Raw genomic sequence first — 17,902 nt, 5'->3', positions numbered from 1 at the left:
GTGTGATGTTTTTACATCGACTGGGCTCATCAAACTCATACGTCATGAAACTCATTTGAATTAATTACCGAGAACTGTAAGATGCTGTGGAAACAAACACAAATTATAAATTCCCTGCGGAACTTTCACAACCAAGAACTCCATTTCCCAGAACTTAAAGATCCTGGGCTTGTTGGTGGAAAAGCAGCTATTGAGTACTCAAGAGTTGAGTACTTCTAGTGGTATTGGCATGAAAAAAGTGGTATTGAACATCCCTAATTATGAATAACCCTACGTGGGAAATTTTATTTTAGCAAAATAACCTATTAAACATATTAAATAGATTAAATGAATGAAATGATTGGTTAATGTATTTGTCGTAAAAATAGAAATACATTACTGAAATAAATGTGGTCAGTGCTGCCTTCTTTTGCCATCATGGCCTCTGTTGCTGCTCACCTCATCCTACAGCTGATGTGGCCACGCCAACTTCCTACGTGCACATGAAAGATAGATGTTGAGGGCTTGTTAACAAAGCATCATGGGAACTGTAGTGAACTTGTCACGGCTTGAGAAGGGCGGACCCAGATGCAGTGAGGAAGGCGAGCCACGGCAGGGATGCGGATAACTTTGATTTAATGTGGCGATAAACGCAAACACAAAATCACGCACACAGGCGGACAAAAATAAACACAAACTCACGCACACAGGCGGATAGCAAACAAACTCAAAATCACGCACACAGGCGGACGAAAACAAACAAACTCACGCGCACAGGCGGATCACAAACAAAACTCAAAAGCACGCACAGTGGCGGCAAAAGGGTAAATCATGGGCAGCAGGAGAAAACTTGTAAGACGAGTACAGTCAGGTCAAGAGAGCGGCGTCTCGGGGTAATCACCCGACACTCCTTGCTGTGTCCATCAGGCTTTTATTGAGGTCTGATTGCATGATGGGCAGCAGGTGTGTATGGTGGGTGGAGCCCACCAGCTGACCCAAATCATGACAGTACCCCCCCCTTAACGACGCCCCTAGGCGGACCACCCGGCGCCGATGGGTGTGCTAAATGGAAATCCCGAACGAGGGACTGGTCCAATATCCAGGAGCGGGGAACCCACTGGCGGTCCTCGGGTCCGTACCCCTCCCAATCGACCAGATACTGAAACCCTCGCTTTCGAGAGTCCAGAATGTCCCTTACTGTGTACACCGGCTGCCCCCCCACGACCCGGGGAGGCGGCGGGGGCGCGGTCGGCGGGCACAAGGGGCTGGCAGAGACAGGCTTAAGCAGGGACGTGTGGAACACTGGGTGTACCTTGAGAGTAGGGGGCAGGTTGAGCCGGACCGCTACCGGGTTGACCATAGCGTTGACCTCAAACGGGCCGATGAACAGCGGCCCCAGCTTCCTTGAACTCCCCGCCAACTGTAGGTCCCTAGTTGAGAGCCACACCTTCTGACCCGGTCGGTACAGCGGTGCCGGAACCCGGTGCCTGTCCGCGAGCCGCTTGTTGCGGTCCGAGGTGCGGCACAGGGCCTTCCTAGTGTCTTGCCAAACCCTGCGAGCCCGGCGGAGGTGGGTCTGGACTGAGGGAATGGCAACACCGCCCTCCTGGGAAGGAAACAAGGGGGGTTGATAGCCACAGGCCGCGTTGAACGGGGACAGGCCTGTGGCCGAGCACTCGAGAGTGTTGTGGGCGTATTCGACCCAAGGGAGGTGGGACGCCCACGAGGAAGGGTGCTGACGGCACACACATCGAAGTGCTGCCTCCAAATCCTGGTTGGCACGCTCCGTCTGCCCATTGGATTGGGGGTGGTAGCCCGACGACAGGCTAGCCGTAGCCCCCAAGGACTTGCAAAAGGCCTTCCAAACCCGGGACACGAACTGGGGCCCCCTGTCGGAGACGAGGTCCGCTGGAATCCCGTGGATCCTGAAAACGTCTTTTATCAGGATATCCGCCGTTTGTAGCGAGGTGGGCAATTTGGGCAGGGCGATAAAGTGGGCCATCTTTGAAAACCGGTCCACCACCGTCAGGATTACCGACCGCCCGTTGGAAGTAGGTAGTCCGGTAATGAAATCCAGGGCCACATGCGACCAAGGACGGTGGGGAATGGGCAGGGGTCGGAGCTGGCCGGATGGCTTCAGGCGGGAGGACTTATTACGGGCACACACCGTGCAGGACGTGACATAGTCCTGGACGTCCTTGCGCAGCCCAGGCCACCAAAATCTCTGTGCTACCAAGGACAGCGTGCGACCCACCCCAGGGTGACATGCTACCTTCGACGCATGCCCCCACTGCAGCACTTCCTGCCGAAGGTGTGTGGGCACGAACAACTTTTCTTCAGGGCACGCGACCGGGGTCTGAGTGTCGTCCGCTGCATCCGCCACCTTCCGCTCCACTTCCCACCGGAGGGCTCCCAATACTCTGTCCTCCGGGACAATGGTTTCGGGTGGAGACCCCTCGGCGGCTGGACTGTGTATTCGGGACAAGGCGTCCGGCTTGGTGTTCCGGGCTCCTGGTCGGTAGGTGATGGTGTAATTAAATCTGGTTAGGAACAGGGCCCAGCGTGCCTGGCGGGGATTCAGCCTTCGAGCGGACCGGAGGTACGCCAAGTTTTTGTGGTCAGAAAAAATCTGGAAAAGTTCCGCCGCGCCCTCCAGCCAGTGCCGCCACTCCTGCAACGCAAGGATAACGGCCAGCAGCTCCCGGTTGCCCACGTCGTAGTTGCGCTCAGCCTGGTTGAGCCGGCGCGAGAAGAAGGCGCATGGGTGTAGCCTCTGGTCCTCCGGTGACCGTTGGGATAACACTGCCCCCACTCCTGTCTCTGAAGCGTCGACCTCGACGATAAAGGGAAGAGTCTCATCGGGGTGTGTCAACACCGGGGAATGCGAAAATAATACTTTTAAATTGACGAATGCGGCCTCTGCCTGTTGGGTCCAAACAAACGGAATTTTGGTGGATGTCAGTCTCGTTAGTGGTTCCGCTTTTAAGCTGTAGTTGCGAACGAATCGACGGTAGAAGTTTGCGAATCCAAGGAACCTCTGTAGGTGTTTCCTGGATGTGGGAGTGGGCCACTCGACCATGGCCTGGATCTTCGCTGGGTCGGCTCTCAATCGACCCTTCTCCACAATGTAGCCGAGGAATTGGACTGAACTGGCGTGAAACTCACATTTTTCGGCTTTTACATACAGCCGGTTTTCCAGCAGTCGTTCCAGGACCAGCCGAACATGTTGTCGATGTTCGGTTTGATTTCTTGAAAAAATCAAAATGTCGTCCAGGTAAACAAAACAAAAATGATTGAGCATGTCGCGCAGGACGTCATTAATGAATCCCTGGAAAACGGCGGGAGCGTTTGAGAGGCCAAACGGCATCACCAAGTACTCAAAATGCCCTATAGGTGTTTTAAATGCTGTCTTCCACTCATCGCCCTCCCTTATCCTCACTAGATGGTAGGCACTGCGAAGGTCCAGTTTGGTGAATACCGTGGCTGAATGTAAGGGAGCAAACGCTGAGTCCATTAGCAGCAACGGATATTTGTTCTTGATAGTTATGTCGTTCAGACCACGGAAATCGATGCACGGGCGTAGGGTCTTGTCTTTCTTTTCCACGAAGAAGAACACCGCCCCTAGCGGTGACTTGGAAGGCCGAATCAGTCCGGCCGCCAGGGACGTGGTGAGGTACTCCGTGAGGGCTTGACGTTCCGGCTTGGCGATCTGATATAGGCGTGTACCAGGCAGCGGTGCCCCAGGAACCAGTTCTATTGCGCAGTCATAAGGTCGATGTGGAGGGAGAGACATGGCCCGGTCCTTGCTAAACACCTCCCGCAAGTCGTGGTATTCTGCCGGTACCTCATCCAGGTTAATCTCCTCTAACGTGGCTTTGGCTGGGCCACGGTGATCATCCACTGCTGACTGCAGGCAATGCGAGTGACAGAAAACACTCCATCTCTCCACCCTGGGAATGCCCCAGTTAATGTCCGGGTTATGCCTGGCCAGCCAAGTCAGGCCCAGGACCACTGGGGCCGACCGGGACGGCATAATGAGGAACTGAACGGTTTCCACGTGGTTCCCCGATAGACGCATCTGTAGGCTCTCCGTTCGGTGTGAAATCACACCCAGGGTGCGCCCGTCGAGGTCGCGCATCTCCTTGGCTCTCTTGAGTTCAACCACCGGGCATTTCAGGATGTCCACCATCCTCGGGTCAATAATGCATTCATCCGACCCTGAATCCACCAGAGCCGTCATCCTAGCGTTTACCCCCGCCCATGTCATCTCTCCTGAGACTAGTAGTCTCCTTGGGTTACGTTGGAATGGGATGGTTGGGGCTGGAACAGGTGCGACGTGCCTGTGTCTCTCAGGCCGCCTCCCACACTTGGCCGCTAGGTGTCTCCACCGGTCCGTGTGCTCCGTTGCCGAGAGCCGCTCTCCTCCCAGCTGCAAAGGCTCCGCGCCATCTCTGGCAGGCGCGCGTCGCCATGAAGCGTTGGGAGGCGGGGCGTCGACGAAGCGCCCCGCGGACGTGGCCGACACCGGCTGAGCAGACGTCTCCGTTGCCTCCGGTCGTCGCTCCTCCTCCTCCTCCCGTTCCCGCCATCGCTCCCGCAACCGGCTATCCAACCGGATGGCCAAGCCGATGAGCTCCTCCAGCGTGGACGTCTCGTCCCGGGCCGCCAGCTCATCCTTAATCCGCGGGTTTAGTCCCTGCCGGAAAATTCCGCACAGCGCCGCGTCGCAGTAACCACTCTCGGCGGCCAAAACCCGGAAAGAGATGGAGAATTCCGCCACGGAGGAGCCGGCTTGCTGGAGGTCCAGTAAGCGGCTGCCTGCTTCTTTCCCTCTTACTGGGTGGTCGAAGACATTACGGAATTCAGTCAGGAAGGCAGGAACTGAGGCTCGGAGCTCCGGGTTGGTTTTGCTGGCCGCCATCGCCCATAATGCTGCCTGGCCGGACAGCAAGCTCATAATAAAAGCAACTCTGGAGCCGTCGTCCGGGAAGGTGTACGGCTGTTGGTCAAGGACCAGGCTACACTGATGAAGGAACTGGTCACACCCACCAATCTCGCCAGCGTAGCGGGGGGGATGCGGAATATTGGGTTCCCGGAAGACAAGATTGCCTGCTGATTGGGAAGTGGGGAAAACAGGAGACGCTCTGGCAGGTCGTGAGTCTTCCGCGGCCGTGGATTCCGGTCTCTGCTCCATCTTTAAGGTGAGCGATCCAATCTGTGCAGTTAGTGCCGACATCACCTCCTTTAGATCCTGGAAGTATTGCTCGTGCCGGCCGAGCAAGTGTCCATGGCTGGCCAGGACCTGGCGCGGGCTGTTGGGATCTGCGGGGTCCATAGTTGGTCGGGTGATTCTGTCACGGCTTGAGAAGGGCGGACCCAGATGCAGTGAGGAAGGCGAGCCACGGCAGGGATGCGGATAACTTTGATTTAATGTGGCGATAAACGCAAACACAAAATCACGCACACAGGCGGACAAAAATAAACACAAACTCACGCACACAGGCGGATAGCAAACAAACTCAAAATCACGCACACAGGCGGACGAAAACAAACAAACTCACGCGCACAGGCGGATCACAAACAAAACTCAAAAGCACGCACAGTGGCGGCAAAAGGGTAAATCATGGGCAGCAGGAGAAAACTTGTAAGACGAGTACAGTCAGGTCAAGAGAGCGGCGTCTCGGGGTAATCACCCGACACTCCTTGCTGTGTCCATCAGGCTTTTATTGAGGTCTGATTGCATGATGGGCAGCAGGTGTGTATGGTGGGTGGAGCCCACCAGCTGACCCAAATCATGACAGAACTGATTTGTCTAGCTCTACAACAGCGGCCCCAACTCCAATCCTTGAGGGCGCCCATCCTGCATGTTTTGCATGTTTCCCTCCTCCAGCACACCTAATTCAAATGATCAGCAAAATATGCAGAAGCCTGATTAAAAAAAAATCCTGATCATTTGTATCATGTTTGTTGGAGGAGGAAAACATTTAAAACATGCATGATAGGGGCTCTTAAGGACCAGATTTGATGACCTTTGCTCTACAGCATTCTCATCTTCACTTCTTCTGCCTCCTCATAATTTTTTTCCTCTCCCCGTCTCTTCATTCTACCTAAACATCTTTTTCACTCTCCCTTACATTTTCTTTCACCATTTCGTCCTCTTCTTTCTTCTCTCTGCAGGCTGTCATTGTGCTCTTCTACCTAGTGGCCTTCCTGGTGCTCCTGCAAAAGGCTTGGTCTTGCGTGGGCTGCTTCATTTAGGTCAGGTCAATTCACTTCCTTTCACTACTTGTTTTTAAGTTACTGCTAAAATTCTCACTGAAGTTTAACCCAGCTTGAGAGTTGACTCTGAGTCTGTACTGTTTATGTGCCTTTTTACTGTTTTATTATTTTTATCATTGTTGCCTATTTTGTGCCTTTTTCTTCAACTTGTGTACAGCACAATTGTTGACTGTGTTGTTTTTAAAGTGCTTTATAAATAAAATTAGATTGAATTGGATTGGATTGCATTTACACATAGCGGCAGCAGGAGACACACCCATCTTCACAGTCACTCACGGTATACGTGTACCACACCGGCTAGATTTATGGAAAACCATACTGATTACTAGGGCCTGAGTCACTAATGCATAAAATACTTTTACTCAATGCACATGCCAAGCGTACACGCATACCAGTCAGGGTTCATTTAAATGACTCATGGCAGCAGCTTGAAGTTGCAGTCCCAGGAATGAATAATAGACACTCTGTTATCAGTATAATCAGTTAATCAATAATCATTTTTCCTTTTTCTTGAAGACTGTGCTCTGAATATAACAAATGTGTTATTTAAGGCTTCTGAACTATGCCTAAATGTGAGCTAATGGCAGTAAAAGTCTCATACAGTAACATAATGTAAAAATATTTGTTAGGGTGTGGCAGGGTTGAGGATCCAAATCCAGGCAAGCCATGACACGAGTGCAGAATGTAGCCTAATCAAAAAAACAAAAGGTATTTATTTTCCAAAAAAACAAAGGGGTAACAAGATACTTGGAATCTGAAATACAAAATTTACACAATTCTAAAAAGCAATGCACAAAGTAAAAAACTAACAAAAAACAAGTCAAGTACAACAAGAAAAAAGTTCTTAAAAAAAAACTGGCAACAGACTCATCACAGCAGGCAACAACAAAACCAGGAAAATAAACGGACAAGAACTGAAAAAAACTGAGAAAACGAGACGAGGAACACCTGAACACACGACTTAAGTGGCTGAGGGAGCTGACTCGAAGACACAAGGGACTGGATTGACAAGCACAGATGGAAACAAAAAGACCTAACGAACAGTACAAGACATGAACCACAAGAAAACAAGTCATAACAAAACCAATAACAAATCTAAACAAAAACTCAGATCATGACAATATCCATTGGTAAAAAAATAAAAATAAACAGAAGTTCCCTGAATTTTTGCACCGGTTATAGAAAAAAAACTCAACTGAGATTTAACCTTCGACTTCTTAGAAATCCGTTGTTTGTAGGTAGAACATTAATAACTCAAGCAGAAACAATATCCAGACTTGGTTATGCTGCGCTCTCATTGCAGACCATCAAAGATAGATCAGATGCTCTTCAATTATTTATGGAAAAAATCAAATAAATGTTATTATGAATACGTATGAGAAAGAGGGCCTTAATTTTTCAGAATTTTTATTCTCCTTCAAGATTAACTGGATTAAACCATTTTTAAATAAGACAAACTCAATTTGGAAGCATATGTCTAATTATTGTTTTTCTGTAATTGGTGGTTTAAAGTTTATTTTGGTATGCAGTTAAATCATGGGAAAGAAATACCTGTGTGCTCATCAAACTTCAGTAAACAGGCATTGCTCGCATGGTCACTAATTTACAAGCACAACTTTTCAGCATGCCATTACTCTATTTGGAATAACACAGATATACTTTACAAGCTCAAATCTCTGTAGTGGTTTAATCGTAGTATTATTTGGGAAGACAATTATTCAACGGTGGCAGTTCGTCTATGTGTGCCCTGGGATTGGCTGGCAATCAGTTCACGGTGTACCCCGCCTCCACCCATTGATGGCTGGGATAGACTCCAGCATGCCCGCGACGACATATATGAGGTTATTTTCATAACTTTTTATTAAATCTGGAGTTACACGGTGGCACAGAGTGAGACTTCATTTTTCCACACAGCTAAGCAGCTGTGTGGCTTTGCTACAGTGACACTATTGGCTATTTGGCTGAATGCCGTCAAGTGGGCTAAACAAGGAAATAGCTATTAGTTGATACTAAGTTATTATCATCTTTAATGTGGAAAGCGTAGACGTGTGACTTGCACTATGTGCAAGCTAGGGAGCATTTCGTGTGGTGGAAACGATATATTATAGATATTGTAGATGTGTTGCATGCTTCACGGCTGCACTTCACTGATGGGCAGCCCCACACCCAGGCAGGCAGCCCTGCCGCTAACAGGCGCTGGCGCTTCAAATTCAGCCTTTTGTTTGTTAATGTGTTAATTAACTAACATGACATCAAAAGCTCATACATTAATAATGATAATGGAAACTAACAATACCAGCTTGGGTAAGAGGCAGACCAGAAACAAAACAAAAGCACAAACAGCACATACCAATAATTCTAAGACAAAAGTATACCAACAATGTTAATGGAAAATTTTAAAAACTGGAACTTGAACCTGCTTCGTCTCCAGCTTGTTTACGAATGCATGGACGTACTCTGTTGTGCCGTATTATGGACCCTGTCAATTCCTGGCTGCTACCAATCGTCTGCTCTCCTGGAAAGCTTTGGCTGTGCTGCCCTCCACGCCTTTGACGCAGCCAGTTCTCACCAGTTCTTCTTGCTAATTTCCAACGCAGAGAAATGGAGAGGTGTGACTGTACCTGACAAAGTTTGCATGCTGAAGTTGTGACAATGTGTGATGTTTCAGCCGAAAAGTGAACATCTTGTTTGAGCTCAGCTTCCTGCCCCTACACCGATGTCAGTCATAATTGAACCTACTCAATCAAGGTGCAGACCAAGGAAGATCCTGGTTGGCAAGGTTATGCACCGATGTGGGTTGATTGATGCCCCTCAACCCCTCCAGCAAACAAGTCCTGTTGAAGAGGAACACAAAGCCAAAAACATGTAGTCCGATCGTCGGACAAAATAATCCACAGGGAGACAAGGGTTCGCACTGCAGTCTTGGGTTTATTTAACACACTTTGCCTCTTCGCTTCTACTTGTTTATACTCACATACACTGCTGATTGAATAATTTGGCAACAGCCGAGAACACTGCTGATATGTCTCCCAAAACAACATCCAACAATGTAAAATTATCTTGAAGAAACGAGATTGAACATTTATATTATACTGTTTGGCATCTTAATCTCAACATCTGCTTTTCCTATTTTGTAAAGATAAATGAATGTAGCTGCAACGTCCATGTCTTCCTGCCCCATATGCAACCATCTTTATCCAACGGACACAGTCTGCAGCGAAAGGTACCGGTAGTCAACTACAACTTATTTAATGTTTGAAATATGTGTCCAAAGGCACAATGATGACAACGTCTACCAAAACTCAACATTCTTGACAGTATTTCTGAAGCTTCAGGACAAATTTGGCAGCATCCAGCAAATCAGCCAGTACACATCAGAGGGTTTTTTTCTGTTCCTACTTAGATGGCCTACATTTATTAGAATAAAACTACTCAAATTTAATAACTAAGTCCATTTGTTGATTGCTCTTTTCATTATTTGGTGCACAGTGAGCTTTACTTAATACCTACTGAAAATGTTGTTGCCCTGTTAGCAGAACTTAAAGTACTCCGGCACAGTGCCGGAGACAATCGGAGGCAGAGTAGGGCTGGCCTTGTATTGAAACAGGGCAATGACAAATCCAGCAAAGTAAACAATTAACTGTACATTGTGGGGAATATTTGACAAGTCTGGCAAAACACCGCCAATGCGGAGAGAAGACCAACTTCAAAATAAACATTCCCATACCAAGTAATATGTAGAGCGCAATGCCAATACCGCTTTTATTTTGTTTTTATTTTATTTTCCCGGGAGCGTTTTGCCTCTCGTGGCGCAACGGATGGCTTGACTCGTCTTGCGTAATGTGTGTCTGCCGTTAGTAAACTATTGCGACAAAAGTCAACCAAACAACTTCGTCCTGAAATCTTGATTCGATCGCTAATTAATGGTTACTCAACTCGGAACTTAATTTCATACAAAGTGCTGTACATGGAGTAAAAATCAGTAATGGAATAAAGACAGGTAAAACAAAAATAACACCAAATAAATTAATAAATATAAGTGGGTAAATGAATGAGTAAATAACACAAGAAGGTAAGTAAATAAAATAAATAACAATAAATTAATAACAAAATACAACATAAAACATTGAAACAATGATGAGTCTCATGCCGGGTCAAACGCCAAAGAACAAAGATGTGTTTTAAGAGGGGGTAGCTAGGGAGGTTTCCTAATATTTAACGGAAGGTCATTTCAAAATACCTGATTATTCAATAGAATTTTCCGTAGGATATTTGAATACTAAAATATTCAATAGCTGCAGCACTAGAGGGGACTGCAACCCACAGTGCTATACTGTACTATACATATTATAAATGGATAATGAAAGAGATGAACTGACATTGGGAGTACTGGAAATTGGGAAATTCATGAGTTTCCCAAATGCCCAGTCCATCCACAGCGACGAATCGAATAGTAATGGGTTGATGTCGGTCGAACAACGAATAGGCACTTTGGACACTGCACCGGCACGTTCACTGTATTTCAACTGATGCCTGCGCCGTAATTGAACACCCCACCCAGTCTTCCCTACCAGATGGTCTTTTGTGTGAAAAGTTGTCTGAAAACTCTTCCTTCTCGGGCTCCATACAAAGTTCCGGTTGCGATCACCAACGAAACAGACCATTCCATCCACCTGTGTGATCGCAGAGCTTGGAGCGTTCCTTTGTGTTGTGTCACAGCACAATGTCACAGATTCGACTTTCAACTTTAGATATTCCCTGATACCCCAGAAGTGTAAAGAAAATAACGAAATAACTCACTGATGTGCCAGAGATATTCATTCTCCACGACTTTGATTTTGGGTGTACTAGTAAAGTGAAACACTCAATCAAACTTCTTGATCCGACTCCCTTTAAGCACCGTGCACGCCCCATAAACACCCAAGATCTGGAGGCAGTGCGTAAACACCTTCAAGAATTGCTTTCTGCCGGTGTGATAAGGGAGTGAGTCCCAGTCGCCTTTCTCATCCACGATTGATGTGGCCAGGGCCGGCCCTAGGTGATTTGGTGCCCTAGGCGAAAGTGTAGATTGTAGCCCCCCCCCAAAACAACTACAAGTAATACAAATAAATAGCATAAGTACAGTGCAATACAACAGTTTAGTGCAATTTGTGCTGACATTAACTACAAAATGTTTTCAAACTATGTACAATATATTTGTGTAGGATACATAGAAAAAGTAATACAAATAATTAGGTCAATGAGGGACGCCCATTTTGTTAACAATTGACAGGAAACTTCGAAAAATTTACGCTATTTTAATTTTTATAGACAATTCTGATTGAATGACATACATGCCTCTTCTACCCTGGGCCCGTTTTTCCTCCTCCTCCTTTCGCCGGTTTCTTAATGCAGTACCTGAGGGCTTGGACCTTTTCATTGTAAAGGTTTTTGATGTATAGACAACATAAACAAGCCAGCCATCTATCAATAGCGCTAACACTGAGATGATGTGCGAACCCTCCCCTTACCTTTCACTGTAAACAGCAGCAGCAGGTCAGATTCAGGGTGCCAGGTCATGACCTCATATTTATTTGGACTAGAAGTCATTAAAAAAAAAAAATATATATATATATATATATATATATATATAAAATACATATGCGGTATTTTATATAACATATATAAATAATGTAATGTAATAATGTAAACTAAATGAAATATATTTGCTCTATAACATTTTGTAGCATCCTCGGTTGAAATAAAGGTGGTCGTAATTAAAATGGTCCTCCTAATAGGGGACACATTTGGTCACCCTACCATATACTATAAATTAATTGCCTTAAATTATTACCTTTTATAGCCTTGACAATCTCTTGAGTACAATTGATATTGTAAATAAACATTTTAACCTTATCTGTTGCATTATAAATACCTTAAAACAAAAATAAACCATACAGAAATACAGATTATTAGTCAATGAAACAGAATCTTGAGCAATAGCATTGCTAAATATTTACCAAGGAGCATTAGCACACTCCAGTGAACAAAAACTGTAATGTTTAACTATGCAGTAAATTACACAATGAACATGAAATATAGCAACATTGGTTAAACAATGAAACATTGCTCCAATACGAACCTCGTTCCCTTCTCAGCCAGGTGCTAAAGAATCGTTCACTGAATTAGTTGTAAACTTCAGTTTTCTCTGATTTCCTGTATCCTTCAAAATAAAAGTATCAACCATATTATAATAGCACAATAAAACAACGCAATTTTGCAATACAAAAATGCAAAAACAAAAATAACAGGATGGTCATTTACATATTTTATTTTGGAAAACATGAGGGGGGGAAATATTTTTTATCTTTTTTTTTTACCCTGCAATTTTGCACCCCCTCCACTAGATGGCGCCTTAGGCGACCACCTAGTTTGCCTATGCCCTAGGCCGACCCTGGTTATGGCACTCATCCCCGATTGTTGTGGTGAGGAAACGGAACAATGATGAACATTGGGTTAGTCACTCTAGCAGGCAAGACAATGTATAGACTTGTATAAGATCTATGTATAAACTTCCGCAAACTGAACTTGCAAATAGTTAAGGACTCGTATGCACTTCCAAACTTGGAGGAGACATTTTCTGCACTGTCAGGATCCAAGTGGTTTACCATCCTTGATCTTAAATCTGGTTATTACCAGATTGAAGTTGAAGAAGCAGACAATGAGAAAACCGCTTTTGTAACTTCTAGGAATTTAACCGGATGCCCCAGGGTGTAACCAATGCACCGAGCACCTTTCAACGTTTAATGGAGCGTTGTGTTGGTGACATAATTTTGAAAGAGTTACTTCTGTTTTTAGAGGATTTGATCATCTTTTCAAGCACTCGAGGACAACTTCTAATGAGAGTACTTCGTCTAAAAGAGTACGGACTGAAGTTATCACCAGAAAAATGCTAATTCTGCCAAGCAACAGTGTGGTATCTTGGTCATATAATATCAGAGAACGATGTCGAGACAGATCCCGAAAAGATTCAGGCGTTAAAAATCTGGCCAAGACTTCCGGTAAGGCGCAGAGGCAGAAGGCAGCGTAAGCTTGGTAATTAGCTTTTAGTCTGAGGTCCTTTTACTGTTCCCCCACAGCAAGGATTAAAATAAATGGGAATTTATCGAAAACTGTTCTACTTAACAGAGGTTGTCGACAAAGGTGTCCCCTCAGTCCAACACTCTTTGCACTTTTTATTGAACCATTGCTACAGGCAATCAAAGAAGGTCAAGATATAACGGGTGTAATGATCAGAGATACACAATTTAAAATATGTGCCTACGTGGATGACATGTTGCTAACTATTACCAACCCAAATGGAAGTTTACATAAGTTATTGTCAATGCTAAAAGTCTTTGGGCTCATACTCAAGTTACAAATTAAACCTACACAAAACAAACTCTTACACACCACAGGGAAATATTCGCAGGACGAGTAAATTTAATTCGAAAAACAAAGTAGGAGTACAGATACCTAATGATTTATCTAAAATCTATGATTCTAATTACGCTCCACTAACGGCTAATATAAAAGCAGAATTAAATCGTTGGTCATTACTCCCAATGAATATGTATAATCGGGTTGATATTAAAATGAACATACTACTCAGGCTTCTTTTTCTTTTTTAATCCCTTCCTGTAGAAATACTACAATCAATCTAATGAGTGAAATAGAATATTTTTTTATTTTATCTGCGATAAAAGAAGGCCAAGGGTTAGATTTCAAACATTACAAGAGCCTAACGATAAAGGTGGCCTGGCTTTGCCATGCCTGGATTCTTACTATAAAGCTGCACAGTTACGCTATCTGGTGTGTTGGTGTCGCCCTGAATGTGACGCCAGATGGAAAGACATAGAGTAAAGTCAAATAGATATGCCTCTACAATCTTTACTGGGAGACAAGACTCTCCTTAAGAAATACCTGGGCACGCTCCCTAAGTGGACTAGCCTCCCTCTCCACATCTGGCAAAAGAAATTTAAAGATCAGAAATTTGAAAGGAATGTTAGAAAGCTACGTTGGGTGACCTACGACTCAGATTTTATAACAGCAAGACTAGATGGTACATTTTGACTCTGTGTAAACAAAGGCCTCACCTCACTTGCTTAATATCTACCAGTAATGGGCTTGTTACTTTCCAAGAACTTAAAGACACCTATAATTAGGAGAAGCAGGACATTTTTCAGATATCTTCAATTAAGAACATATTTTGATAAGGATATGAAAACTGTTGGAGAGGAGGAGTCGAGTGACTAATATACAGTGCTATTAAACCTTATTAAATGTTTAGTTATACCCAAATCTACAATGCTGACATTGAAAATAATGGACTTGAACAAAAACAATGATAATATTGTCATTCATTCTTGAACAACAGTTGTTGATTTGAGAAAAACTCAGATTTCATGGGTGCAAAAGTATGTGAACCTCTCACTTAATTCTCTAGTTGCAGATGATCTGCTTCACAGTGGAATGATGAAGCTCAATTTTTTCAGATGACTTTAGAGCTTTCCCCAGACAGATGTGCTGTCACTACCCACTTCCTGAGGTCTGCTGAGATTCCTCTTCCTCTCAGCATGACTGACCTGTATGGGTACACCTGGGTAAGACTAAAGTGATGTGGTTTTGTCTCTGTTTCAGTCAGTGATGCACAATTTCTTTGCTAAACTTCTCATTTCATTGGTCCACTCAGTGGTTAGTTTAGCTACCAATTTGTCCTACCTGATCCTACTTGACTGGTTGTTTTAAGCAATGCAGCTCAGGGTTCACTTACTTTTGCACCTACATGAATTGATAAGAACAATGCATTGAATTGAAAAACCTACACCTGTTACTTCATATAAAATGTAATGGTTCAGAATGACAACAAAAACAGGTTGAAACAATTGGAAAGTCCAAATTGCTCAAAAGGTTCACAAACTTTTGAGCAACACTGTATTTGTTGATGCCCTCAAAAGTAAAATCAGTAAATGACTGATTTCTAAGACCTATAATTCCTTACAGAGAAGGGTCTCTCCACAATGTATATTAAATTGAGATGGGAGAAGGACGCCAATATAAAGTTAACTGAAGATGACTGGCTAAACATTTGTAGGATGCAATTCCCCACCTCCATCTCAAATCTATGGAGGGAATTTATCTGGAAAAATATTTTAAGGTATTTCAGAACGCCAAAAAACAAAGCAATACAGGGACATAAACCTGAGCAGAGTCACTGTTGGAGATTGTGTGGCAACATATCTGCTGGTCATTTTCAAATTTTTGGGGAATGTCCCGCTATTTCCTCCTACTGGTCAGATGTAACAGCAATTAGTTCAATAATCCACTTTAAACTTGATCTTAATTTTTGCGTTACATACCTACTTATAGCGAGTGGTAGAAGAGCCCCAACTAGGAAGTGGCTGAATAAGGACCCACCAACGATCATAGAATGGAAGGAAATAGTTCAGAAAATCTACAGTATGGAACAACTGACACTTTCCTTGAGACATTCCTATATAAAAGGAGAAAAATACTGGAAGAACTGAAAATCATATTGGAACCTGGCGTGAATCGAGAAGAGAAAGAACCATTGAACACACTACATTTGAGGACATTAAATGACATTCTGAGATGCAATAGACCCACAAATCTTTATTGTATTACATGACCTGAATAAGTTAAAAGAATAATTTTAGTTTTTTATTATCTATTAATTATAATTATTTTATTTTTTTCCTTGACAATGTACACACTTCTTAAATTTGGTCACGGGATGTTCCTGTCTGTTTTTGTCATTATGCAGTTTACATTGTTTGTTTGCTTGCTAAAAAAATAATTAAAAACAAAAAATAAGTTAAAAGAATAATTTAAAAAATGGCCAAAATTCACAACCCTTAAAGAGTTTAGGTCATTTTTAGGTTTCTCCGGCTACTATGGACGTTTCATAAATGGATACTCGTCCATAGTGCGGCCACTTAATGACTTTACCCGCTGGTACCCACCACTCCGCAGAAAGTCCACATTAAAATAATCTGATCAGACTTATCATGATCCAAAGCTGCCATTTGCAAGCCGATGGACACTTGACTGTGCCAAAAAGCATTTGATTCCATATTTAAAAAGCTGACAACAACCCCAATCTTAGGTTTTGCTACTCTACTTACTCCATACCAACGCCAGTACTACAGGCTTAGATGCAGCACTCTATCAAGAGCAGGGAGGTCAGCTTCGGGCCATAGCTTTTGCCAGTCGTGGGTTATCCAGAAGTGAAGCACGCTATCCTGCTCATAAATTGGAGTTTTTAGCACTGAAGTGGGAATTTCACGACTATTTGTATGGTGGTAATTTTACTGTTGTAACAGATAATAAACCCGCTTACATACAGTACATATTGACTTCTGCCAAATTAGACGACACAGGATACAGGTGGGTTCAAACTGCAGTACAGAGCAGGCAAACAAATTTACAATGCTGATGGGCTTTCCAGACGTACTCATGGAGACCTTGTTAATGATGCGCAATCAAGAAAAGAACAAGAACCAGTGATCCAGTTTTTGAATGTCATTTATCTGATAGTGACACTTCAGAGTTGGTTGATTGAGAAGTTATGCAAGTGATCTGTCAAAATCATCTTGTTAAAGTCAGAGACAATGACCAAGACAGTGATGTTACACTTATGGAATCACTTACCATCTCAGCTGATGCGATCCCTGATGCCTACAGTTTTGAAGGACCAGTGACGTGCGGTCAGGGCTGGCAAGGTAGGCACTGCCTGCCCCAGGCTGAAATGAAAGTTGAAACCGTTTGGCTTCTTCTATTTATTTTAATCATTTCTTTCATTTCAGAAACCCTACACTACCTACCTATAGGTTTGAAAGTGACAACATTTGGTGATTTTTATACCTCAATTAAAAATGACTCATTACTCCCCCTGAAAAAGCAGCTTCTCTGGTTAACATAACCACTATGCGACCGTTAGAGCTGGTTTGCATGGATTTTCTCAGTCTACAGCCGGACAGCAGTTCCACAAGTAATATTCTATTAATGACAAATCATTTTACTAAATTTGCTCTTGCCGTGCCAACACCTAATCAAAAGTCCAAAACGGTTGCCAAGTGCTTGTGGGACCAGTTAATCGTTCACTACGGCATACCTGAACGCCTTCATAGTTATCAGGATCCTGATTTTGAGGCAAAACATATCAAGAGTTGTGTGAGATTTCCGGCATAAAGAAAATACAGACTATTCCGCACCACCCAAGGGGTAATCCCGTAGAAAGATTCAACCGAACGTTACTGAGTATGCTGGGAGCCCTCGAAGACAAACAAAAGTCCCACTGGAAAGACTATGTTATGCCCTTAGTGCATACATACAATTGTACACGAAGTGATGTAACAGGATACCTTATGAATTGATGTTATGTAGGAAACCCAGATTGCCAGTTGATCTTGCATTCGGACTGCCTTTGAACAAGGATCAGAAAATGTCCCATTTACAATACGTTCAAAGTCTCAAAGAATTCAACTGGAGAAAAGCTACAGGATAGCTTCAAGAAATGCACAAAAAGTGGCAGATAAAAAAACAAAGCCAGGTTTGACCATAAAATCTCTGTCTCTGAACTTGAAATTTGAACTAGCACGTCCAG

At 44.1% G+C, this 17,902-nt stretch overlaps 1 protein-coding gene across 5 annotated transcripts in view; it reads left to right on the top strand.

Annotated features, from left to right (window-relative positions):
• Positions 1–6,470, top strand: part of LOC144040111 (tripartite motif-containing protein 54-like) — a 65,593-nt gene extending 59,123 nt beyond the window's left edge. For all 5 annotated transcript variants that reach the window (XM_077553985.1, XM_077553976.1, XM_077553969.1 and 2 more), the window contains one exon: positions 6,157–6,470. In XM_077553985.1, the coding sequence (XP_077410111.1) occupies positions 6,157–6,237 (81 nt within the window). In that variant the 3' untranslated portion in view covers positions 6,238–6,470. The remainder of the gene's footprint in view (positions 1–6,156) is intronic.
• Positions 6,471–17,902: the final 11,432 nt, after the last annotated feature.

Source organism: Vanacampus margaritifer, chromosome 1, assembly GCF_051991255.1.
Source record: "Vanacampus margaritifer isolate UIUO_Vmar chromosome 1, RoL_Vmar_1.0, whole genome shotgun sequence".
Taxonomy (NCBI): domain Eukaryota; kingdom Metazoa; phylum Chordata; class Actinopteri; order Syngnathiformes; family Syngnathidae; genus Vanacampus; species Vanacampus margaritifer.
This window is presented reverse-complemented; position numbering and strand designations above follow the sequence as displayed.